Source organism: Cottoperca gobio, chromosome 2, assembly GCF_900634415.1.
Source record: "Cottoperca gobio chromosome 2, fCotGob3.1, whole genome shotgun sequence".
NCBI lineage: Eukaryota > Metazoa > Chordata > Actinopteri > Perciformes > Bovichtidae > Cottoperca > Cottoperca gobio.
Window position 1 is genome coordinate 9,337,949 of NC_041356.1, and position 26,966 is coordinate 9,364,914.

Sequence of the window (26,966 nt, forward strand, 5' to 3'; positions counted from 1 at the left end):
AGCAGCAGCAGCAGCAGCAGCAGCAGCAGACACCATCACCCAGCCACTGTTGCCCACAGAGGCGTTAAAGAGGGAGGAGTGCGCTGCTGGATCCCGTCCATTCGACTCCAATCCGCTGGACTGATCACATTGATTGATCATCGGGTGCGTCCCGGAGGAAACCCTGCGTGGATCTTGGAGGATCGGAGGGTGGGGGGGCGGGGGGGGGGAGAGACCGCTGTGTGGTCGCAGATGACACGCAGGAGAAAGTGTGTGGGCGGATGAGGAAGTTCAGAGCACGGATTGATGGTCACACACCGACTGTACGGGCACAACAGCGGCAGCAGCAGCACAACGCCGGGATCTCCATCCACCAATTTCTGTGATCGGAGGGGATCCGCGCATGGGAAGATGACAATCAAGTTTGGGCTCATCCTCTTCATACTTCTCGTTCAATGTGCTCGGTGAGTCGCATTTGCACCTTTTTTATTTGCATGATCAACAGCTGAGAGGTGTTTAAAAGTTGACAGTGTGGGGTTTAATGGCAATTACGCATTTTATGTGAATGAGTGGCTAATAATGCATGCAATGTTCACCCCCCCTCCCCTCTTTCTAAGGGCTTTCCCCGCACATACACACACAAAGACACACTCACACAGACAAACATGACTGCTGTGCCCAAATACAGAGTCTGGCAATCATTCAGCTCCCAAATATAATCATTCCTGCTGCGACAAAGTTTTTTTTCCTGACAATGGCGTTTATTAAAGGGGAAACATGACTAACGACACCCCCCACCACCTCTTGTTTTCCACCCCCTAGTTCTGATCTACTGGAATATGGCGACGACGATGAAGATCCTAACGATACCACTGTCAATCAAATGCTGGTGCCCAGGTCGCACCAGGAGGATGCCACACTGATACTGAACAATTTGCTGAAGGAATATGACAAGACGCTGCGGCCGGACATTGGAGGTGAGGCTGCAGAACATGAGGACTTTAAAGCTTGTGGAGTTCAGGGTTAGAGGCGCTGTCCAGGGTGCTGATTGTTATTGGTTGGGAGTGGAGCTGTCCATGGTGCTGAAACGTGTGACGCTGCGACACTGGATGTCCCCCCCCCCTGTTTTAGTAGCTTTAAGGCTGTTTAAAGTCTCTTGTGTGGCTTTTTCCAGATGGAAAAATTCTGCTTCTATTGTCCATCATTTTATATACATTTCCTTAAAATACAGGCGGCCATGTTTGGTATATTTGAACACTTTGGGATGTCGAGAAATGTTGTTTAGTCTTGACCAGGCCAGCAGCTTGTCCGTTTGCTGAACATAATGTGGTTTCAGTATCTACAGTATGATTGTGTTTTTACTAATTCTGGTGCCGTAGAACCCAAAGTTAATCGCTATATTATCATAAATGACAAGGGCTTTTTTTGTAAATGAGTAATTAAAACTTAATTTATATAGCACCTTTCAAAACCAGCGTTTCACAATTATAAAAAGATGATAAAAGCGTTAAATTGTCAACAAATCAGGGCAATGAAGCTCCTATTCCTTGGAGATAAAGTAGGTTTTAAGTTGACATTTAAAACATTCAACAGGATTTGCTGATCTGACTACATAGTGTAGGAGCCAGGACTGGTGAAGCTCAGTCACACGAGTCTTCAACTGTGAGCGACCTCATTGATCTGCAAAGGATCAACAAGTCACTGATACATGGTGGACACCAACTGTGTAGATACAAGTAGTTGGAATGGTTTTAGATTCAGGCCAGCACTGGGATAACATGAGTAGTCCTGCAGCAGAATTCTTAAATGAATGTAGACGTGCTATGGCAGAAGAATAACAAAATGCAATCAGGACCCGAAAACACAAAATGCTGGACATTTTGTTCAAGCTGTTGGAAAGATAACGGGGAGAAGTTTGTAAAATGGACAGATTTGAAAGTTCGCCATAGCAATGAAAAACTTGAAAAGTATCTGAAACAATTCAGCGGTTATCAACATATCAAAATAGATAAATCTTCTGCCGATCAGCTAATTGATTAATCGACTGATTGTTACCGCTCTAGCAATGCGTGAGCAGAATATTCACTATATTTGTGACAGGAAATGCAAAAGCTGCCCCTCAATCTGGGCAGTAACGTAGAAGTTATGTATCCACACATTTTATAATTTACATAAATAATGTTTTTTTTAATTCTTGTTAATTTTGAAAAGGCTGCTTTACTCAGTGGTGGAGGAAGCACTCAGATTGCTTCTTCTACCTTTACTTTAGCAAAAGTAACCATACCACATTTTGCATTTAAAATGTTTCTTAGATAAAGTATTATTAGCAAAGTACTCAACTGCAAAGATTGGGACACAACAAACATTTTATTTTTAACACATAAAGAAGCGTTACAAGCAAGTGTGATTGTTCTTTTGTTCATAAGGCCCAGAGCTATTGACAAGTTGTTTACCTGCACGTCCAGAAAACATCAAATCAGGTGATTTTTAACTTTTTAGATACACTGAACATGTTCCTCAATGAGACAATTCCCTGTCTCCTTAAGATAAATAATAGATTATGTGTCAAGTTGTTTTGATAGCTCATGAAAAGTGAAGAAAGTTTTCATAGGATATCGACATGTCTCTGAGATAATGGTGTTGTACTAATATAAATCATATATATCTTTCCTCATCTTCATCCTACATGAGATTGTAAGGCTGACATATTGTACATATAAGAATGTGTGTGAGAGGTTGAGGGTGGTAGACTGAGTCCAAATCCTTCTCTGATTGCAGCCACATTGTTCCGATGCAATCAAAACTCCCGAGCTTCTTGCAGGAGGAATGTTTCTCTTTAGAGAGGCAGGGAGGCTGACCGCTAATCAAATGGTTACTGGTTTGATCCCCAGAGTGTTCTCACTGGAGGGCCCATTTATTGTAACTGCTGGAGAAATCAAGCCAGTCTGTCTTTACCTATCTATCCATTTATCTCTCTCAGAATAAATACACATCTGTGCTCTTGAGTAAAGTGTTGCATGTTGAAGTGTCTTGACATAAAGAAACCTTCAGTATGTTTGTTTTTCTACTTATATTTTATCTTTTCTTTCCCCTGCATTTGGGATTTAGCATTCAATGTTCTGATACAATGAGAGGAATAGTAGATCTGATATGTGGAAAACATTTGGGGATGGCTCTACTCAACATTTTGGAATACACACGGTGTGTTTCTTACCTTTTTTTAGATGCTGGTGAAGCGCCATATTGGAAGAAACATTAACGTTACTGTCCCGTGTGTCTTTAGGACCATATCAGGATACTTTATGACAAGCTGTTGTGTTGACTATTACCTTTCACATCAGCTGCTTTGCGTGCTTTACGTCGACTAAAGACACACCTGAGCAACAGGTGAGTAGAGTTGGATTAGTTAATTGAATTATTAGCTGTCAATTAAGGACGTTATTGTTTGGACATGTGTGTGCCATATATCTTCTGAATGTTGACCCTTGGTAAAGACATGTGTGCAGCCCAGTGTGCCTGCTCATCAGTGATGGTGTTGAGCCAGACGTTGTCAACATCCGGGGCTCGGTCCAAACTAGGGGGGCCCAGGGGCGCTGCCCTGGGGAGATTGTGTTCCCATTTATGGCAGCGACATGCGCTATTTTTAAAATATGTACATCATTTGAGAAAAAATAATTGTTGCCAAAAAAAACATACAATACGTATCATGATACAGGAGTTATAATTCTATATATTGCGATAGTGTAAGCAACTGTCATGGTATAAAGAACACACCTTCACACCTTCACTCTGAGTAAAATACGTTTGTTTTTAAATGTATTTGCTTTACTCCGATTGGTAGAAGATGTACTCAAGTACTACTATCAATAAAACAAAGTAAAAATACTCTCTTAAGGCCACACAGCTCCGTATGACAGAAACATGCCGGCGTATATGACTTATTTAAAACGGATCAGAGCGTCCGGCCAACGGAGCTGGAAAAGTGCCGTCTGGTTCACGTCATGCCGGAGAACAGCTAACATGCTGAACGCTAGCTGTCCTGTAGAAACACGTTTAATAAGTTACTCCGTCGTCAGGCATCATCTTAACATCGGGTAGGATAGAATAGTGTGAGACTGCACTCTGTACCCTGAAGATGCCACCTTTGTAAGGGCTTCAGTTGGAGTTTTAGTCGAGTTACGCTCGAGATGGAGTTTCAAAAGACTTTTTTGGAAAGACTCTGGTGGGAATACTTATCTCCATATCATTAAGAGTGTTTATTTGTGTTATAGGTTATTTAAGATGACCAAGCATCCATCTTTCACAGGCAATAATCTGCTGGTGGGAATAGATTTTTTTTCCCACCTCCGCCGCCGGCTGTTTGGCTCGCTGCAGTCGGGAAGCGAAGGAGGAATCTCCCTCCAGCTCTGCTTCCATAATTAAGGATGAAATTTTGATGAGATCCAGTTGACAAACCTCAGTGTCGTCCATGAAATGTTAATGTCTTCGCAGGATAATGTAAGGCAGTGGAAACACACGGGAAGAAAAGAAACACTCATAGAGATACATGACGCTGAGTCAAAGACAGATCTGGGACGTTTAAGTCACTTAAAAAAAAAAAGGAAAAAAGAGTGGGTTAAATTGAGAACTGCTGCAAAACACACACACACACACACACACACACACACACACACACACACACACACACACACACACACACACACACACACACACACACACTCTCTTTGGTTTGGTAGTTCTGCTTGGTTATATGCTGCTGGCTGTGGAACCAGAGCACATACTATTGTTTTAAGCATATTTCAAATGTCTGTATTAATTGGCCATTAATTCAATATTATAACTGTATTTGTATCTCACAGTCAAGCTCACACAACTTCTTTAAGCTTTAATAATGTCGGGGAGACCGGGGACCATTTTTGTTGTTTCTAAATCATTATTTTCTGGACTACTTACACTTCTTGTTTTGTGCGGATTAAACAGGCGAGGCACGTTAGTTAGTGAGCTTCAGAGGCGCTCGTGAGAGGGTTGTCCCACTGCTTCCACTCCATATCGATCTTCTCATCAAGGATACTAATAAGCGCATTTACAGAAACGTAGAACACATGTAGGATTATGTATCACACATTCTTTCCCCCCGTGTAGTACGTTTGTAACGTACCTCCTGTGAAAACGACCTATTAGCACAAGCTAACCATGTTACGTAACTCAATCTAATGCGCTTCAAAACAACACATTTACTTAGAAAGGAGTCACGTTTAGCTGTGAGCACTTCCACTTATTTCAGGCTTCTCATTAAGATGTTTTCACTTTTATCTTACGAGCCCCTTCTTGTTGATTTAGTCCACTAATTGGTCGTTTTTGGTCGTCATTATTTTATGCTGAATGATTTATTTCCGAGCAACGTATGAGTGCCCCCTCTGGTAAACACAAGATTAAAGTTGTGCATGCTCCTTTGGAGAGAAACTCAGTTTTACAGATCTGTCGACAGAAACGTATAAATGTTAGTCAATTTATGAATTTCTTTAGTGGAGGACAGGCGTATATCCTGCAACATATAAATGTGTGTTATTTAGGAATCAAAAGTAAATTTTGAGCAGTGAAGCGAAACTCACAGAAAATAACAGTACAAGATCCAACATTATTATCTTAGTTCCCGTGTTTGTGTACCCCCTGTCTCTTTCAGTCTTTGGGAAGTCAGACGCAAGCCTAATCGTCATATAAAGTGGGTGACTGGTCCACATTTCCCCCCAGCAGAACAAGTGTTGAGCCTCACCTTAACCGAGAAGATGCAGTTCGCCTCAGAAGAAGAGATGAGACGCTTTTGTGTCCCTATTGTGTCACTTTCCTTTTGAATTCCGAGTGTGATCACTGCGTGCGATGTGTGTGATCCTCGTGTGCTGTGCGATAGCGTGCATGTGCGTCGCGTGTGTCAGTGTTTCTGTGTGTGCTCACCGAGGGACTCGAGGACAAAGCGCGTTGGAGTAGAGGGCTTTGTGTGCAGCCTCGCACATGTAGAGTTTGGGAGCCAGGGATGATTCAAGGAGTTCGATTTAAGGTTTGAGCCACACTCCAAAAATACAAAAGTCCTCCAACATATTACAAAGTACCCTTTTGAGCAAGGTCAGGACACATAACCATTAATACACACTCTGTAGTTTGTTTGAACTCAATCGCTCACACACTGTCCTGCTGCTGTGAAGACTCACTGGAGCGCCATTTATATCAATCCACTGCTGAAAATAGTCCCCAATAAATGCTGTATTTGCTTCTTTTGAGTAACATTTGCTAAAACCTACATTGTTCATCTGATTTAGGAAATTACTGAGACTTTATTTAAAATATAAAACTAAATGTAAGTTCTGTAGGACAACATGGGTTTGAGGTAGAGAGCCACAGACGCCATAGTGTTCATACGTTTTAAATTAGACTCCAACCGGGACCAGAGAAAGTCTTAATTTAGATCTTTACATGTTCACTTCTCCACCTTCACATGTCACACTGCTGCTTATAAAAGGTTAACTCCCTGCAGAGATAAGTGCGAGTCTTGTCGAGTTACCTCTCAGAGTGAATTTCAGTTCCCTCTGGTACGCAGAGATGCAGCATATATGTCTAGGGCTTTTATTGTGAAAGGTCAGAATGGAAAGAGTGAATCTGTAATGCGCCGCTGCTGCCATTGGGAGCGATGAAGAGTTTGCCTCCGCGTAAGCACGACTTTGTGAGTCTGCTTTGTCGACAAGCCCTGATCAGGCCTTCAGAAAGTGGAAGCAGAGCGCTTCACTGAACACACACACACACACACACAGCGCCGCTGTCGCAACTCATAAATATTATTTAAGCACTTTAGCACCGATACTACTAAAAAGGGGTATTGCACCAGTTGTAATGGCAATACCTTCCTGCTATACTATGCTGAAGAAGGTATACTTCTCAACTTCTGCAGTTATAAGTAGCATCTGAGCCTCAGCATGTGTGAGTCACACTGAATCCATGTGTGCATCATGTCTGGTACTTCAGATTTGACTAAGAAGGAATTACATTTTTGACAGCCGATTGCCAATGCTTCGAGTTTAAAAGTACCGTAGAGCCACTGCTGCTTCTCCACTTGCTGTCTGTTGATGAGTGAACCAATAACTAACTTCCTGTTGTTTGCAGAACACCTGCATGCACTTGTCCCTTTCACCTCATGCAGTACCTTTGCCTCACGCCTCTCCCCACTTCTACTACTTCTAGTTACCCTATTAGCTTGACGACTGAGAATCCTTGTAGATATATTGCTACAAACTACTGGAGAAGAAGCTGTTGTTGCATAGCAAATGGTGCATTTAACAGCAGCAGCTGTTTGTTTTGCAATAAACAAAAGAAGAGCTGGCAAATAAACACTATGGCTGAAAAAACAAGGGAATTAGCCCCATGGACAGAGACAGAGAATCCAAGGAGGAAGAAGTCACAGTACGACATTTCTGCTTAGCTGCTCAGACAAAATCTGATTAAGCTTTTACCACTTTAAGAAACTGCCCTGAAATCCTTTGGCAGAGTAAAATAACTCGACCCTTTTCTTTCATAAAGTTAATCCTAAAGAAGATGCTGGTGTTTACTCTGTCAGTTACCAGGTCGCTGCAATCATATCCGCCATTACTGCCTCCCTGAATGTGTCTGCCGCTTAAAATGATGTCTGTGGATGGGAGTGAAAAGGGAAAGGCTGTGTGTGTGCGGTTCAATAGGGAGGTGTGTGTGCAAGCTGCTACTGTTTGTAGCTCATCCATCTATATTTATTGATTTGCTTTTTATTTATAGGATTTGTGGTCACTGGTTTCCTTACACACTTTTACCCCCAGGAGAGAGAGAGTGTGTGTGTGTGTGTGTGTGTGAGTGTGTGTCAGAAATGAAAAACAAAGCTGCTCAGACATCTCTCACTCTCTTTCCATCTCTTTTGTCCCTGCTCTCCCTCCCCCCCCTCTCTTTCTCCCTCCCCCTACTTCCTATCAATTACTGTATGTTGCTACATAATTCATTTCGGTATTTGCGGCCCAGATTGCAAGCTTTTTAGAACCCAAGTGAAATTTTGACCCACTTTGCATCCTATATTAAACCCTCATAGATCTGATTCAGAAGTCACGTCAGATTCAATCACCGCAGGGCGAAGCACGCGATGAGGAGGATGGGATTTAGGCACTGCAACATTTTGGTCTCAGTGAATTCTACTCATATCCTTGTACGTTATATGTCAGCGTCTCTACATCCCCCCCCCCCCTCCCCTTGTTTGATGAAAGATTTAGATGTGTCCTTTGTTTTACTCAAGCATTAAATCAGTGGGAATCAGATCTTAACTTAGAAAGCTCAGACTGGGTTTGTGTTCTTTACTGTATCCCAGCGCCAGAAATAACAAAGTGTTTGTCTTGTGATTTTACTCTGACGAGGAGCTTTCACTGAAAGTGAACGGGAGTGTTGAAGAGGATGTGCGGTGGTGGAGGAAGCGTTCAGATCCAGCACTCTGTCCTGCATTGGAAACGTAATAAAGTAAAAGTACTGGCCTCTGTGACTTATATACATTATCTGCTTTGGTGACGTTGTATTCGGCTCTTGATTCTATAAGATCATTGTTTTATAAACAGTTTTGTTTTAAGAAATGTATAGAAACTTCCCCCAAGCTGTATTTTGGTGGAGGTTTGATATCCTGACAGCATTCATAATCATAATTGTGTTTCTCTGAGCTTTGGGTCAGTGTGGCATCCCATTCATCTTGCAAGTCAAGGCTGAACAACCACCATTGTTAGATTTTCACATCTCTTTCTCACATCCTCGAGTAACTTCCATCAGCTGATGATGCTCTTTGATCTTTGAAATTAAAGATGTGCGTCTGTAAAGGTGTTAAACTGTCTCACGGCGAAGGTAAAGGTTTTAAATTGAGTTGCCTTTCAGTGCATGGAGCTTCTTCATCAGAAGATCATGTCGAACGCTAAGAACTGTGAGCTTTTCTTTTGTTATTATCAAGAACTTGGATACATTTGCCAAAAAAGCAGAGAGAGAGAGAGACAAACTGCAATAGTCGTAATGCTGTTAAATCCAGCTTGTTATCCAGATGACAGTGACAGTTTGGTTACATTTTGAGCCATGACTTCCTGGGAAGAGCTCACAGCTGCTTAAAGGAAGAACCCTCCGAAATTAAACTTTTCGCCTGGAGTTAAAATAGTTGCACTTTCCACCTCTGGCTCAAATCCAGGAGGCTTGGAGGCTGACTCGGTCCTGGCAGGCTTCTTCTCCTTGATCCTCTCAGAGCTGACATTTGGCACAGCGGTGACACCTCGCCAGCTAAAAGGAACACGTCTTAGACGAGCCTCCTCAATATTTTGAGTCCAGTAACATTTCGTTAGATGAGAAGAGAAGTTTAGATGTTGGCAAATGCTTCTGCTCACGTCTTTGGGAGCCAGATTAGCCGGGCTGACAGTCACCTGTGGGGAGGCGCAGGAGCTTCTCACATGGTTGCAGACACACATAAGCTGGCGGATGGCGTAACCTTTCATGAGCTATGCATTCTCTTCCACTCTTTGTGTGTGTGTTGGAGGTCTAAAGTCTCTGGATTAGAAATGTTTTCACATTAAAACTTACTGATTTTTTGGAGTAACAGTTGTGTATCAACCAAATCCATTTTCAGCCGATGACTGACGTTTGATTGGCCGATAAGCAGCAAATTAAATAGTGGATGAATCTTTCATGTCGACGGCGATGTCATGTTATGTTTTGTCATCTGCCACAATGGTACGCTCCATGCGGGACATTACGTCGCCAGCGTGTTGACAGGCATTGTGATCATAGTAATTTACGGGAAAGATGATCTCATTGTGTTTTTTGGAAAACCTTACCGCATGAATAAGCAAATTAGCATAAGTGAGCACAAGGTTGCTGACAGGCATGCAAATGAATGCAGTTTCCTGTGCTACTTCTGAAAGAAAAACAAAGAAGGGAAAACAGCAGGCCTTGTCCAGAAATGTAGCTTCTCCTAAAATGTTTAATTCATCTCCAAAGAGACGTTGTGGAGCGGCGAATACCCTCACCTTTCATTCCTCCTGCGTTCCCGAGTTAATGAAAAACTACAAAGGAATGGCCCAGCAATCGTGTAGCGCTTTAGAGCGGGGGGGGGGGGGGGGCTGATGCCAAAGTGAAGTGCATTAGGTGGTAATAAGACCAAGCTGGGGCTGGATCATGGCTGACACATTTCCCATGCCTGTGAGCTCTAACCATTTAATCGATTTCCATCTGTGTCTCCCATGTCCACTCCACTCCCGCCAAAGCACCGCTGGTTGTCCAGGGATTCGGGAGGCGGGATGGACTTTTGAAAATGTAGAAAGGGAAAGGGCGGCTCGCACCTGTGCGGGCTTGTATTTCCAGTTAAGCCTCGGCATTTAGCGGAGTTACTTTGGTGAACAAATCCAAGGCAACATTTTGTTAGAGATGTTTTGCTTCTGTGGCGATACTTCGTTCTGATTGGATTTTATGGAAGATCTAAAAGGCTTTAATACATCACACATTGTTACATGTTTTTCCTTTTTATGTATGTATTTACTGTTTAATAGTTAAATAAATGTTTTTATTTAAATTATTAAATAATAATAATTAAATTAACTATTTTCTAACTCATTGATAATTAATAAAAATGTAAAAATGCTGCTTTCAGACTCAAATATGGAGATTTTCTGCTTTTTATTTTGTTTAAATTGTATTAAAATTAATATCTTTGAGTTTTGGACCCACGAAAATAAGACATTTAATGACATCACCTTAGATTTTGTGAAACAGGGACACTAAGCCCCGCCCAGTATCATGCCACCAAGCTGTGATTGGTCCGTTTTACATTTTGGTGTCCCTCCTTCTAAACTAATTAGAAAACTAATGAGTGCTATGCATTAAGAATGCATTTAGTTACACAAATGATTGTTAACACATACAATATGTATTTCTCCGTCTTCCTTAAGATTTTCTAACTTCTGGAGACAGATGTGTGATTTCTCCCTGAGAACCTGCACATTAGCTTGTTTGGTATCAGACAGTTGTTGTTGCACTCGGGGAACAAAATAATGCATAATTCATTGTTTACCTGGCGGACACAAAGTCTAATTAAATCTCCAAAGTGTCTCCAGCGTTGACAGATTTTAGTGTGTTAGTGTCAAAGTCGCCCGTCGCCAGACACCGAACTCTCCCATCAAGCTTACGTCAAGTCTAGCAATGTGGCGACTGAATAAGGCAACTAATATTCTGCCTTTTTCCCACTTTTCAAAAAAGATTTAAGCGTTTAACCTCCTCGTGGCAGACGTCCAAGGCTTATTTGCATTATAATAAATATATCCCGTCACTATCCTGGGAGCAGCTTGAGCAGAACAGCTTTCCATGTGCTCCATTTAAACAAAGTCGATTATTTTAAAGTCCACGTTGTCGTTAATTCACAAAGTAATTAATACAATAAATGGATGATATGCGACATTTATTTCAGGTATAAGCGCTAAGTATTTAATTATTCTTTAACGGAAATTGAATTGAGAGATGGTTTATAAAACGCCCTCCTCACTGCTTGCATAAATGTGTGTGTTTGCGAGCATCCCCTGCCCCCTCCCCTGTGTTGTTATAGTTATTGCTCGGTGTTAGCTGTGTGATTGCCTGCTGGTGATTCATAAGCAGTGAGACCTTTCCCTTTGCCCGGTTCTCATTAAACCTCTCAGGGAAGAGAAATACCTTCCCTTCCCAGATCTATTATATTTCAGTCAGGGAGGTGAACACAATCTGGTACAGTATGTGCTCACTCAGGGTCCCCACACACACACACACACACGCACACGCATGCACAAACCACAAACACACACAGCCTGTCGATATCTGTGTGATGGGAAGTCTTTTCATTAAGACTTACATTACTTTTATATGCGCTCATGAAGAGAATATATGAGTTTGTACCAAATCGTTGCATCTTTTATCTCTGTCCAATTAAATGAGCTCGTGTTAGTTCTATGATAAAACACACTCTGCAGGACCACCTGGTGAAGAATATTTGTTTACCCAAGGAAGATTTGCTGAGCAAACTACCCTGCTCTAAATTCATTCAAGTAGATTTACACAGAGCTAGGTGCTCAGTGCGGCTGGCTTTGGAGAGACCTTGCACAAAGGCACCAGGTTAGAAAAGAAGAGAGGGGAAATGTGTAAGTGCTTTGCTTCTACTTAAAGCAGCCATAAAAAAACTGAGAATATGAAAGGGGGTCGCTCCTACAGAGAGTTATCACCCACTGCACAGCTGCTTTATGCTAAGCTAAGCTAACCAGCTGCCGGCTCTCGCTTCATATTTGCCGTACAGGCGCAAGAGTGGTATCCATCTTCTCATCTAACTAAAGTATTTCAGTATTTCAGTTTCAACCTCTCTCTGTTTCTCTCTTCACAACTTCACCTCAAGACATTTCCCAACCAGCGCTACGACGAAGAACTTTAGGCACAGACGGTCAACTGCTTTCTCTTTGCTGCGTATCAAGTTTGTCAAACTCAGGCGGTACTCACTTCCCATGTGGTACGGTCCAGAAATATTCGTCATGTTAGACAACTTTAAAGGAAGTATAATTAGCTGCTCTGATTCCACTGCTGGCGGTCAAATGCTCCAGCTTCTGTCGGGCAGAAGAGTTCAGTAAACCCGCTTGTGAAGAGCTGCAGTTTCCCAGTAGTATTGTGACTGCAGCCGTCCCTCAGCGCTGCAGATGCTTCCCAAAGTACAGATGTGGGTCGAGTAGCATTTGCAAATCATTTTTAGCCTTTGCTGCTTCCTGTTTGTGAGAAGCAGATGGTTTCTGTCTGCCACATGCAGTGTTAGTTATTTAAACATTTCTTGGAGGCAGAAATAGTTGGAGGAGTTAAACCGCAGTTCTCACCATTAGAGGCGGCTGTTCCAGGGGTGTTATTTTTACCACATCATCTGATATTTAAGGCTGGCACCTCGCTTGCGTGACTTGAGACGACACTGGAAACTGAGCAACTGAAATTAGGGACCGTCTCAAAAGTGCACGCGAAGTGTCCGAGAGAGATGTGCAGAATGATATGTCTTTTATAAACACGCTGAACTGATCTTCTTCTTCTTCTTCATCATCATCATGGTGAATTGCAACCAGATGGAGAATAAAACGGCACCTATTGTCGCCTGCCAAAAATATCAGCCGGGTTTCTCTCTCTCTGTCTCTCTCTCTCTCTCTCTCTGTCTCTCTCTCTCCGTCTCTCTCGATGATTGGCCTCACCTGGGTGCAGGTTTGGCCGGGTCAGCCGCCTTTCACAGGGTTGTTGGAAGCATTGAAGGCTGCCACGTCTGTGTGAAGCCACCAACAGAGGACGCATGAATAGAAAGATAAGATATTCTGCTCAGGCTGTCTGAGACCACACAGCCAAGTTCATTGATGTTTTCACTGGTTTCTCTGGGTGGGCGCAAAACGCGAGGGTGTTGAAGCACAGCTCAATTTATTGCCAGCAGAAATAACCTCCACAAGGCTTCTGCACCATTGGGGGCGGTTGGCTACGACTCTCCACAACCAACTCCAACCCCAGAAACTTATAATAGGAAATAATACACTTTATTTATAGAGCACTAGAGATGTAGTTCAAAATGCTTAAAAAACAAAGAAACTTTTGGCATCGTGTCGACCTGGTGGACGTCCTCTATGTCCTGGAGGTCGTCGCCTGCTGCACAGTCCTGCACAACATCTGTCTCAGCAGTAGGGACCTGTTGGAGCCAGAAGATGTTGCTGTGGGAGCAGCAGGGGAACCAGCACCTCCAGGCTCCATCTGTGGAGCAGAGGACGGGTTGACACTGCTGTGTTGTTCACCGGCTCACGACTATGCTCTGTAAATCTCAGTAATATATTATTGGATTGATGTTTTGGTGTTTCCTGTTGCCCTTCATGACTTGTTTTTGTCCTGGAAATGTATAGGTTTGAAAACATCTTGCCAAAGCACTGCAATAAAGAATAACCCAGAACACAGAAGTATGAGTTAATGTGTTGTCCTTATACACCAGAAGCTTCCTGACAAAGTAAACTCTTGCAGAAAGTCAGATAAGCATTCCTTATGCATGTTGTGTTGGTCTATTTTAATTATTCAGGACTTTATTGAGTGATTATTCAGCAAGACAAGACATCAGGGTAAGATTTTTTACGTAACTGCTTTTACATTAAGGCCATATGTTGCAGCAAGAGTCAGAGTTATAAATAATCCATTAGAAATCTGCTTACAGCTGAACTTTTAACAGCAGTTCTTTTGCATTCTTCATAAAATCTGCAGTTTGCAGGTCAAGGGAATATAGCGTGAATAAAAGATAAATAAATGATGTTTTATCTAAAGGTTCTTTACTCAGATTAAAAGCATACGGACGTGTGTTCTTTGTCGCAATATATTGACTTTCTCACATCATGGCTGTGGTTAAATTACACCATACCATGCCAGCATGCGCACACATATTAAATGATGAGGTGCAGATTTTAATAAGTGCAAATGGACATATTGAACCCACCACCGTTTTCTACCTCTATTTAATTGTCAAGTGGATTTGTGGAGTGGAGCAGATGTGCGCTCTGACATTTTGCTCAAATGTTAAGTAAATAAATCCACCGGCTAACACATTCATTGGATTGATTTCATTAAAACTTAGTTTAGAGCGCTTCTTATGTAAATCGAGTCCTTGAGCTCCGTTTGTGTTTTCTGGCTCCTCCTCAGCAGTTTTTGACATTTTTCAGTAATCAACTATTTGTTGTGTGCATGTGCCAGTGTGTGGTGCAGCGCCATGCAAAGCTGAGGACTGCTGGAGAAGACGGCACAGAGAGTGTTCCTCCCAACTGGAGCTGCTGCAGACACATGCATAAAGATTATGTGCCACTGTGCAGCACCCACCCCCGCATATAGACCTATGACATTTACAATAACTACCGTTGGTTCTGTTGTAGCTAAGAATAGTTTGACATTTTAGGAAATATGCTTATTTGCTCTCATCCCAAGAAATAGATGAGAAGATCGATCTATTAGCGCCTCTGACGCTCACACATGAATTCATTACAAAAATAGAAAATGAGTTTTACAGGATCTAGACTGTGTACTTATAGTATTACTTGGCTGGGTGCGAATACTTCTTTTAACATTTTAACATTTTAACATGCATACAGCTCTAAAACAAGTGTTTTGTCTTCTGAATGTGTGCCTTGTAGTCCTGCATGTTCCACAGTTTCTATAAGGCACATAATGTTTGTACATAAGAAGGAAAGTATAGCTTGCTCTTGTTTACATCTTTTCTGTGACTATAGCAACAGAGACTGCTCACTGCAGGACTGTAGCGGCAGCAGAAACAGCTTTTCCATGAAAACATAAAGCAAAGGCAGTGTGGGCTGCAGGGCTTTTAGACACACTAACACCGGGAGAGGAGAGGTCATGCATGACATGATGTGTGATTACATGGGCAGTACCAGAGAGTATGGAGTGATGGATTACAGTGTGTGCAGACGACACTCTTGTGGATCCATAACTGACTTGAACTATATGACCCGTAACTGTGACTTAAAAGGATAACTGAGCAGAGGCTGTAGTTACGTGCAGCCTGTTGTTTGCTCCACTGGATATATCCAAACGACATGTTTTGTCCACAAATTTACAGGTGAAGCATTTCTGATTCACGCTTCAGGCCGGCGTCTTCGCCATAGCAACAGCAGCCGAGGCTCTTGTTTTTCTTGATGCACATTTATATTAATTTATTTGTATATGGTGACACTGATGCAGTAACCTGAGGCGGATAGCTGCGGGGATTTAAGGGCTGTCGATGGCTTTTGGTTAACAGGACGTGATTAATTATTTTGAAAGTGAGACTGAAGATGTGCGGCTAACCCTCGAGATCTCCCAGCTCACAGCTCCTCAGAACATACGGTCAGCTAGAGTATGTACGTCTGCAGACATGTGTGCGCCGGGGCTGACGATGAGTAATGCTTTGTCATGCCGGCAAGGCCGAGCAGGGATAAAAGCCCTTTCTTCTTAATCGAGGCACCCACAGGGTAATGTGGTAATACAGATGGGGCCTGTCATGCTTTTCTGAAAAGCAAGACGAGGAGGAGGAGGAGGAGGAGGAAGATGAGCAACGTGAAGAGGAGGAGGAGGAGGGATTCATCTGGCCTCTGTGGCGTCTCCATTAGAGGTGGAGGATTGGGTTGATAAGTAGATGGGTTGATAGGTAAGGTAGATGTTTTACCGTCTTTGCATATTGATTGAAAGTTCTTTTCAACTTTATTTTTCTCTTTGAGAATATGAAAGAGAGCAAAACAAGCTCTCGCACAGAAGTCTTAAAAAAAAAATAAACCGTCCTGAATATTCTCTTTTACAGCAGCGTCATCTCTACCTGTGCACCATCCAGCAGGAATCTGCCATGCGCTGTTTGGACATGTGTCAGGTCGGCTCAGATTCTTTGATGGTTGTGTTTGCTCGCACACACTTCAGGAGGGGGTGGGGTTGTAGGTACTTTTCCTTTTTTTTTTATTTTGTTTTGACTTCTAAATTGCACAATATTTCACGATATCTGATTTTTTTCTTCTTCATATATCAGCTTAAAAAACTCCAGTAATGGTCGGGCTCTAATCCTCTGCCTTGATTATCCACTGTGGTGTAAATTAAGGACAATTCCCTTCAGGTTGTCCCAGTTTCCAAATCATGCTGAGCTGTAACAGATCAGCTTTTCCACTCCATGCTTTCACTTCTGTCTTTAAATTGTCTACATTTCCTCTGTAAATGGGTTCCAATGGAGGGACACTGTCACCTAGGTAGTTGGACGAGTCTCTGTCTGAGATTGGCCGTGTGTCCCAGCCAGCGTTTCCCACTGCGTGCTAGGAATACGAGCCCCTGGTTACCCTCCATGAAGAATGAATGTGTCTCTCTATAATTTGTATGTTGTAATTATGTATTGTCCTGTGCGCCTTTCAATGTCAGATTTCCCAAAATGGACAATAAAGATTTGGTTCTGAGCTTGAACTCGGGCTTGATGCCCAGTAATGGTGCCAGACAGTGCTCAAAGGAAGGTTAGAGACGCTAGCCAGTGACCAGAAGGATGCTAAGAGGAAGCCCTGTTATGCAATGATTAAATACAGAAATCAACCAAGATAATTCTCTCATGGGTGCAAAGGGTGGGCTCGAGAATGTGTACCAAAAACGTGACTATTAGGAGATGTTCATCGAGATGAGCAGTAGGTGGCGCCAATTCTCCAGTCGGTAAACCATTATAGCGTTGCAGAAGTAGAGAGCCTTAAATGTTGAAAAGTAATATAGAAAACTGTTAAAGTGAACTATGACGTGAGGAACGTTACATCATGTGCGGAGAGATTTTAATCTGCCGCTAGCTTTCACTGGATCTCATGCTTCACGTGCGTCATCATTTATTCGTTAAATCTGTTTCCATTGCACTTTGTGGCGTTTTTTCTTCTTATCGATACACCAAGTTTTCCACATCAGCCAGGCGTAAAAACCTTTTTACAATAATCCAAAAGCTAATCCATAGCAGATGTTGAGCTGGATAACAGAACACTTTGACCCGCTGGTGGCGCTGGATGAACAGTTATTAGGATTCACCCTCTGGGGACCATGCATGTCTGTAACAAACAAACAAAGACATTTAAAATGTGCTAAATATCTCCTCTTTCACAAAACCTCTTGCTGACCACCGGGTTCTTCGCTGTCATTTCTAAAAACCTACATTTAAAACTTCTGCTGCCTCATATTATCTTTGACTCAATACAGATCTCAGAGAACATATCTGTAGGCGTCGTACAAGCTGAACTATGGACACATAATAATTTAATTTCTTGCATTGTTGTCCCTCATTGTCCAGTTGGTGGAGCAGAACATGCCGTTGGAATTGAATCAAAGCCTCCCAGCAGGCCTTCATAACCACAACTGTTTGCATCAGTGGCCCAGCACAGCAGATCCCCGGGGACATAACACGCAGATGTGCACACATGAACACACTTCAACTCTGCTATTCATATCAACATCACAGAATGACATGACTGTGAAGGCAATTTAGCAATATGAACGTATTCCATATGAACCATAAAGAGCCAGTAAAATGAGCGTAACATGGGTCATATATTCATTAAGTAGCTCTCCCCCCAACATGTGACAACTTCCATTACTAGATTACATGCAGGTGCTCTTAATTGATATAGCTGCTGTCTGTAGATATCCAACTGAAGTCACAATGTTCTTTCTTTTTATCAGCCTGAGAAGATATACCTGATAAAATGTGTTCTTTCTCAGCATCACCCTGCTTGATATTCATTCTGGCGCTGATGTGCACACCAGGAAGCTGCTCTGTAAAACAGCAGACTGCTCTTATCTTCTTGTTGGATAGCAAGCAGCTTGACTGATAAAGGTCAGGGGTTAAGCACACTGCTCAGAGGCACCTTTCCTTCAGGGAGGAAGGAGTACAAGCACGAAAAGTTGAACCTACTTTTGTGGGTTTTCTTTGCAGATCTTATAAGGACAAGGCGGCAACAACGCTTCGTGTAAAACTACGGAAACTAATATTTTAATTGTTTGCATAAAACACAGCAGCTTTAAGTTAACTCCCCACGTCTAACCCAGGGGTCGGCAACCTTTACTATCAAGAGAGCCATTTTGCCTCCTCTTCCAGCGAATGTCTGGAGCCGCAACACATATCTCATAACACAGCTTAAGTTGTAAATACTATATATAGTTATATTATATGTGTTGCATTTATGAAATTACACAAATACAAAGGAAACTGTTGAGATTATATTGTTATTAGGACAACACCAAAGAGTCACACATCAGAGTTCACACACCTGCATAACAGCGCTGTCTGCTCATCATCACAGGCGATTGAATATGCTTCAGCTGAATTGATGTCCTCAGTTTGCTGTTTGGTGATGTGTGTTGCCATTTTAATGGCCCTGTCCTTGACGGTGTTTGCAGAGAGAGACATATCTCAAATGTTCTGAACAATTTCACTTTTGAAGTCTGAAAATAGACGCTCTGATATTTTTAAGAATGCTTCTTTCATGTATTCTCCATCTGTGAGCGGCTTTCCACGCCGCGCTAGCTCCTGGGCGGCCACAAAAGTAGCAGCAGCAGATGAGTTTGAAGACTTCATCCATTTCTTGAAAGAATATTTGCTCCGTCTTTCGACATTACATTTTGTATCTGTCCGCGCAGAATTAAACTCCGAGACTTTTCTTTTTTTAGTTGTATCCATTGTTAGCCGGGGGTCGGAAACTCAAGATTAGCCACCTGCAGGGAAAGGCGCCGCGCCCGTAGACGCAGGAGAATGTGACGCATATCTTTTTTCAGTGTCACAATATCACCTTGAACTCCAAGATAAGAGGTGTTTCATTCGGGTTTTTTTGTCAGAGCTTCAGGGAGCCACTGCAGAGAGGTTAAAGATCCGCATGTGGCTCCTGAGCCGCAGGTTGCCGACCCCTGGTCTAACCTTTAGCACACAACATGGCAGTCAATGGCCTCTTTACTTCACCCACTTCCCCAGCCAGGCTGCAGACTCCAGACCACGTCCCGTCTGCAGGTCACAGTCCTGCAGAACATCTCACTGGGGTAGATGTACAAGAGCTCTCACACGTGCTCATTCTGTGCGTCGTAACCAAAACGGCTCAAACTGCATTTACAACTATTGTTGTGTTCAATAGAGAACACAGTGTGTGTGTGTGTGTGTGTGTGTGTGGTGTGTGTGTGTGTGTGTGTGTTAGAGGTTTAGAAGAAAAGAAAAACCAATTTAATGTCTCAATTGAAATTGACCCGGTAAACACGGCATGAAGGACATGCAGTTGAGATACATTTAAAGTATTCTGAGAACAGGAAATATCCAAGGACTTAGAGTTAGAACATCTTTTGTGATTTTCCTTCAGTGTAAAGTCTAAACGGTTAACCACAAAGGTTAAACTCATGCCAGCACGATGCATGTCCCATATAAGGAGTCTTTATTCTGCATGAAGGTCTGGTACCAATCCACGTTTCTGATGCTCCCGTTTTCTCCTCCTCAAACGAATGTTGTTGTCGAGCAAAATGTGCCAAGATCCCACATACTCACTGGAAATGCTATTAATTGCCATGGTAACACGGTAACTGCTCCAGGAATCACGGCGCTGCTTTTGTGATTTCAAAAGTAAACCTTCCCTCTCTGGGTGGAAGGGGGGGCGGGGGGAGAAAAGGAAATGGTGTCATTTGTGGAGGTGACACTGAACGATGATAACCAATGTTTTAAACTTGATTATCGATTCGACGTTTTGGCTGCGGACGCACGTAACAGCATGAAAACACTGGCGAATAAAGTGGAATGATTGCATGTGTACATCTCACGTGTCCCACCTACAATATGTGCAGCCACCATCACTCACTCTTCTTCCTTCTGGCTCTTGCAGTGAAACCTACAGTCATCGATGTGGGAATATATGTCAACAGCATCGGGCCTGTGTCATCCATCGATATGGTGAGTTAAAGCCGTCCGTCTCTCCCCCCGTCACACACACACACACATATTTGCCCCGTTGTCCAACGTTAGCATCATCATACATGAATGCCGCCATTACTCACGGTGTATTTGGAGGCGACCGCAGCTGTTTTCTGGGCCACAGGAAGGACAGGTGTGGACGCTCACATCCTGCGGATCAGCTCAGATTAAGCAAATGAGTAAAACATCAAGATGAGAGATTCTGCTCACCGCTATCGAGTCACACAGCAGGTACACACACAGCTCTGTGGGGAGGAGACTGTAACAAAGTCTTATTTCTCTCCTGTTCTGCTTTATATAGTAAGTGGATCTTTTGCACCAGCATGAAACTTCCCATAATTAAGTTTGACAAAGAGGGTTTTTGGAAGAAGACCAGGACTTTGATCGATGCATACGTCATGATGGAAGCCCTGTTCAGAGGCAATAAAACGTATGAAATGCTGAAACTGAAAGCTTGATGTGCGATAATGAGAAAATAGCTGCTATTCAGACAACTTGAAGCATAAACAGTCTCTTGTTTGGCCTTCAGGGAGGTGCGGTGGACTAAATGGAAGCAGCCTTTCATGTATAATCCAAAGAGCCCATTCTATCGCTGTCAATACACTCGATTATGGGATTTCTCTGCTTCAGAATTCTCTCAAACATGAATGTGTTACTTTGTAAATATTAACTGAGCTAGACATAATAATGAAAGTGTTTTATCTCTGAACTCACCATGTGATGTGACTGTTTCCTAGCAACGTTAAATATTCCCATATATAAAAGCAATTTAGCCTTATTTCTTATTTTTTTACTCAACACAACTTATATTATTTAAGACCACATTTGCTCACTCAGAATTAAATCGCAAAAGAAATGGAAATTAAATCTGTGAAAATGATGCAAGTTAACGTGCACCGGCAGGTGAGAACGCACGCCTGCAAACGAGTTGTTCCAAATGAATTCATGCCAGAGCATTACTATGCAGTCATTTAGCAGAAGACATTTAGGGTTCCTTCCAAAGTGCAATTGGGTAAATTGAATTGTGGATGCAAAATGGCGTAGTTGAACTTATAGTTCATTAAGTTGTTGTTGTTGTACTCTGGACTCAGAGGAGCCAAGAGGAGACGCACGGTCACTTTGGGAAATACTGTGAACTTAGTGCTCAGTGTTTCTAACCTATTAATCTATTCACATGAGGGAGAGACGGTCAGAAAAAAACAGTTAAAGTCCCTTAATTAGACTTTCCACTGAGCAACAACCTTTAATATGACCTTTCACATGAAAGAAATGCATTTTTAAATAACTGCTTTTCAGCCTGCTATACAGCTACCCGTACGTAAAGCCTTCAACTAAAGCTACACTGTCAGCGTCTCTGCCTTGTTGCAGCTCAGTCTGTTTCTCTTCTCATCCAAGATGTGAGACGCAGAGCTGAACTGTCACTCACTGTCCGCGCTGCCGTGTGGAGCACAGAGCTGCAAAACGGAGTTGATTATTTCTACAATATCCGAGTGCGGTCGCATTTCTGGAAAGAAAAGTGTCTTACAAACTGCATGTCGCTTATCTTTCCCTGAGACAGTTTAATACCCGCGCACAGCCGACATTTTCTTTCCAACAGTCTTTTATTGAACATTGAACTGAAGCAAAAAAAGTTTTATGACTAAAAACGCTAAAATTAGGCTAGAAACGTGATTTCAACGTCACCAACACTAAATAAAAGGCGGACTACTATTCGGCATCATAGAGTTTAATGTCCTTCACACCTTCTGTAGTCTCATTTAGCCACTTGTTAGCAACCACTTTTTTTTTAAGACAAATACTTTCCTGGAGATCCTTTGTGCATGGAAAAGAAACCTAAGTCTAGCAGTGGCAATGGCGGACCCCGCCACATACAAAATAAGCTTATATAGAGCACCGTCTGTTGCAGGGCTTTTATATTGGATTGCAATCTCTCATTGCATTGAAACATGTTGTGATTTTCACAATAAAAGAGTAGCTGGTCATTGCTCCAACTTAATCCTCTGCAGGATGATTCAGCAAGTAAATAGGAGGCTCAGAAGGTGCTTATTTTTTACCTTTCTGCTGGATCCTGCTCATTACATGGCTCTAAACAAAAGACATCAATCTATTGACACTACAGATCAAACCTGATGCATATAAACACAAACTAAACCCACTGAGAAGCTTACCTTGAAAAGCAGCCCAAGTTAACAGCTTTGTCGTAGAAGTGAGCTGGCAAAGAGAAAACTAAACGGACCAGACGGCCATGTGATGAAAGAAATGTCTGAACAGACCTCAGAATACCTTTTACTGGCCAATCAGAATGTGTTCAACAAAGCTGTGATATAATTACAGTAGATTATGTAGCCTACATGTTGCAGTAAAAGCATAGATATAAAATACAAGACATTACATCATGGGATAACCGTCCGCCATCTTACCTGGGTATCGTTTACAAATGCCACCTATAGGCAGTTTTGCAGCATCTAAGTGTTTTGTGGTGTAAAGAGGAGAACACAAATGTATTAATACATTTGACACGAGGGATCACAAAGGCAACACCATGTAACATAGCTGACGAACTGACAAGGAGCAAAGGTATATATACACAGACACTAATCATAGGACCGGGACACAGCTGGAGGAGGCAGGTAAAGACACAAGGGCAGGGGGATTGGACACAGAGGGATCAAATCACGGGAAGGCAAACAATCACAAAAGGAGGGAAAACACGAAGACAGGATGTAAGAAGACATGACACAAAGAAGACAGACAAAGAGATCAGGGGAAAAGAAAGAAAGCATGTATGATTTAAAGTAGGGGTCTGAGGACTGATCCATGGGGTGCTCCTTGTTTGACGAGGGCAATGGTATTATTTAGATTCCTTGATTTGAACAAATTGCTCTTTTCAGCAGTTTAAAGGTCCTAAAAAAAGTTTTAAAAAAGCCCTAAATGTTCACTGTCCCCATTTCTAAATCCAAACCTTCATTGGCAGAGTTGAGCTGTTTGAGGATGTCCTTGTTTCTATTCATAACTACAACCAGCTACGCAAATCCTGTTTATTCGAGCATTCACTTCAAGTGAGAACATCTCTTGATTTTACTCTGTACTTTTCTACTGCAAATGTCCATCTTTGTAAATCATGTAAACTCTTTGTCTATGTTAGTGCAGCTTGTACAAACTAGAACGACTACGCACAATCAGAGGTAACACAGTTGTTGTGAATTAAAAACTCCTGCAGCCCGTAGTGGGTCAGTGAGGCATGGCTGGTTTCGGCTCGCTGTGGGAGCCCAAACTTTGTTTCAGTGAGCAGGATCCCGCTGTGACATTGCAGTTACTTTCCTCTGTGTAAGCGCTGATTGGCTTCACCCTGTCAGGACGCCGGTCAGTGGAATGTGAATCCCCAGCCGCCCCCGGGGGTAGACTGGACTGTAGTCAGTGCAGACTCACAACTCTTTTATCTCACTCTCCCCTTTTTTTACGCATTTCCGCCCAGAAATGTTACGGTGTCAGAGAGAAAACAACAGATTTCTTCAGCGTGGCCTGGCATGGCTCGGCCTGGCCTTGCTTTTAAAACGTTTTCGTTCAAAGCTCCACATTCACACTGTGCTGCACACTTGAGTCCGATGCATCATGTTCCCTCCATTTAGCGTTTCTCTGAACTGCACGGGTTTGTGAGACTTCCCCGGGAAAAAAAATAGGTCAAAACTGAGTTGAATCAAATGCATGATCCATATTGATCACACACACACACACACACACACACACACACACACACACACACACATGCACACACAGAAACTGTCTCCAGCGCTTAGACTTAGAACAAACTCCAGGAAGCTTCTCATCTGCCTTTGAACAAAACACATTATCTTTCCTCATTTGCTCCAACGGTAATGGGCACTGGCTGGGATGATGCAATGCCAAATGAAGCTAATAGTAATTTAGGACATACTGTGATGAATGGTTGAGTGATTAAACAGCATTAGCCGCATTAAAGTCAAGCGAAAGTGCCGGGCTTTTATAGCTGCTGCTGGGAGAGTCAGATAACACAGCCAGTAAACTAACAGACAAAGATGGACGCACTTTGACATCGACACTATGTTCTTGTCGTCTATGCTTGAGCCAGTGAGTGGGTGGCATCTTGAATTTACTGCTCTGCTATTGAGCATGGCAGCGTGTCTCAAATTATTAGCACCACCTGCCCTGTACATAATATGGACCCATCTGAGGAAGGAAATGGACGAAGATGTTCAAGCCTTGGCACCGTTTAACTTGAGTTGGACACTTGCACCATGCGCCATAGATGTAGTTTCTTATATTTGATTAGTCTATCCATTTATTTAGGCTAAAAGCGTCACTGCAGCCGCTGGACATCACGTTTTTGCCGTCAGCCAGAGAGGAAATACTTCCTTTAAACATCAGTGAAGCCGCTTCACTGCTCACATCTGACTGAAGTGTCAAAGCAGATCATTTTCACTTATGTTGAAGTGTCAGGATGCTATTTGCAGCCGTGTGAAAGTTGTTCCGCAGCTCAGCTTTCTGTCACATTCCCAGTGAAAACTTACTACATCTATTTATAAAGGTGCTTTTCTTCTTCTAGAATCACTCAAGGCTTGATTGGTCGTTAGCTTATTGTGTAGATCGCATGTCTATAGTTAGTGTTCCCACTCCCGCAACACATTCAGGGTGTCATGTTGTAAAGATTTGATGAAGCCACAGTTGATGAACGTGAAGAGCAGCGTATAGGAAAGCAGTAAAATAATCCGATACCATGTTTTATTTTGAAATGAGTCCTTTTACGATCACAGAACAATAATCGGCAACTATTCTAATAATCAATTAGCTGTTAAAGTAATTACAAACTGTGAGATATGCACACTATAGCCGCAAACACATGGGAACACACGTAGGACTACTTCCTGCTGCATTAGCTTGATGTTTATAGTGAGAAGCTTTCAGAAGGGTTCTTATTCACCCTAATTACCTTATTTCTGATTCCATCAAAGGCACTTTTTTCTTTTCTCACTCCAAACATGGCAGTCTGAAGTTGCCTCTGCAGAGGGGAAAGGGATTGATACATCCAGTACAGGCAGCCATTAGGCCAGATAAATGTGTTTACATGAATAATCTTTGAAGAGACGTCAGTCCCAGCCAAGAGACAACGTCCCTGTTTGACAGATGCAATATTTCAAAGAGGCTCAGTGTGACTTTACAGTCTATGTTTTTCTCTTTCTGTACACTAAGTCCGACACGAAGCAGCCCGTAAATGCATCCTCTGTGTGTGTGTGTGTGTGTGTGTGTGTGTGAACTGCAATTTTATCTTGTGCACTGATAAATCCACCGAAGAACAAGTTCTGAGTGATTCAGACTGCTTCCATTCCCTCCTCTTGATCACTTCTTCTCATTGAGATCCTTTATTTATTTATTTTGCTGGAGGCTCAGCTGCTGAAGACAAAAAGTCTCTTTAATTTATTCTTTATACAAATCCTTACTCATCCGGACTTCAGATCAAGGTCGTCCTTTTTTTTTTTGCAAAGACAAGCGAACCAAATAAGCGGACATATCGACAATGAACACATTTATCATTTCATAATTGCAAGAGGAAAAGAGACAGAGAAGGACAGTGAGTCAGAGATGGAGGGGACAGATCATTATTGTCATTGGGCACGCCATCAATCCAGCTCAGCCTTCTGTTTTCTTTTAGTCGGCATGCGAGCACATTTCAAAGGTGTTTTTACTGACCCAAAACACAAAGCGGGGCATTGCAATACAGCACAGCCGCACTTTTAAGTTGTTGTGATTGAATGCTGTCAATTCACGGTGCATTTCTACATTTCCCAGTGGCCTGTGGGAAGCAATCAACACTATAATTATTATTTTTTATGTCTATTGTGTTTGGCACAATAGCAGCATGGGGACTGCTGCTTTTTTAATTCATTTCTTTGTTTTTTTATTCAACTTTTTCTTAATGATGCTCTAAAATGGAGTTTTTTGTTCTCAGTTATCACCACTTTGGTCCAGGCTGTAATATGAAAATGTGGAGGATTGCAATGAAGTTTAGTACGGATATCCATGCCCCCCCCCAAAGGGATGAATCCTAATGGCTTTCATTATCCCCTAACTTTTACTTTAGTGCCACCGCAAGGTTGACATTTGTGGTTTTAAGTGAAGTGACTCAACCAAACAAATGTATGGTTCAGACGTTCACGTCCTGTTACACTGGAAAGAGAAGCCATGCTAGCCGTGTCAGGGAGGGCGCTTCCAAACTTCTGAAAGTACATTTTGCACATTTGAGTAGAAATTTGACTATTGTGAGCCTGTTATCATGCTAACGTTAGCACGTAGCTCAAAGCTCTGTTAAGTACGGTCTCAAAGAGCTGCTAGCTTGGCAGTTTTAGTCTTTCTGGCCTGAGTAATTTAATACACGACAGAGACGTGTGCATGTGAACTTACACTTGTTTTTATGTTTTTGTTTTGGATGTAAAAG

The 26,966-nt window shown here is 42.4% G+C and overlaps 2 protein-coding genes across 2 annotated transcripts in view; one reads left to right on the top strand and one right to left on the bottom strand.

Moving 5' to 3' along the window:
- Positions 1-249: 249 nt before the first annotated feature.
- LOC115017994 (gamma-aminobutyric acid receptor subunit gamma-3-like) overlaps positions 250-26,966 on the top strand; it is a 64,908-nt gene continuing 38,191 nt past the window's right edge. Inside the window, exons 1-3 of the mRNA XM_029446785.1 lie at positions 250-443; positions 802-956; positions 20,409-20,476. Coding sequence (XP_029302645.1) covers positions 286-443; positions 802-956; positions 20,409-20,476 — 381 coding nt within the window. The 5' untranslated portion in view covers positions 250-285. The remainder of the gene's footprint in view (positions 444-801; positions 957-20,408; positions 20,477-26,966) is intronic.
- Positions 13,670-26,966, bottom strand: part of cfap221 (cilia and flagella associated protein 221) — a 103,129-nt gene continuing 89,832 nt past the window's right edge. The window contains exon 24 of the transcript XR_003833302.1: positions 13,670-13,779. The gene's annotated coding sequence lies outside the window, so the exon portion shown is untranslated. The remainder of the gene's footprint in view (positions 13,780-26,966) is intronic.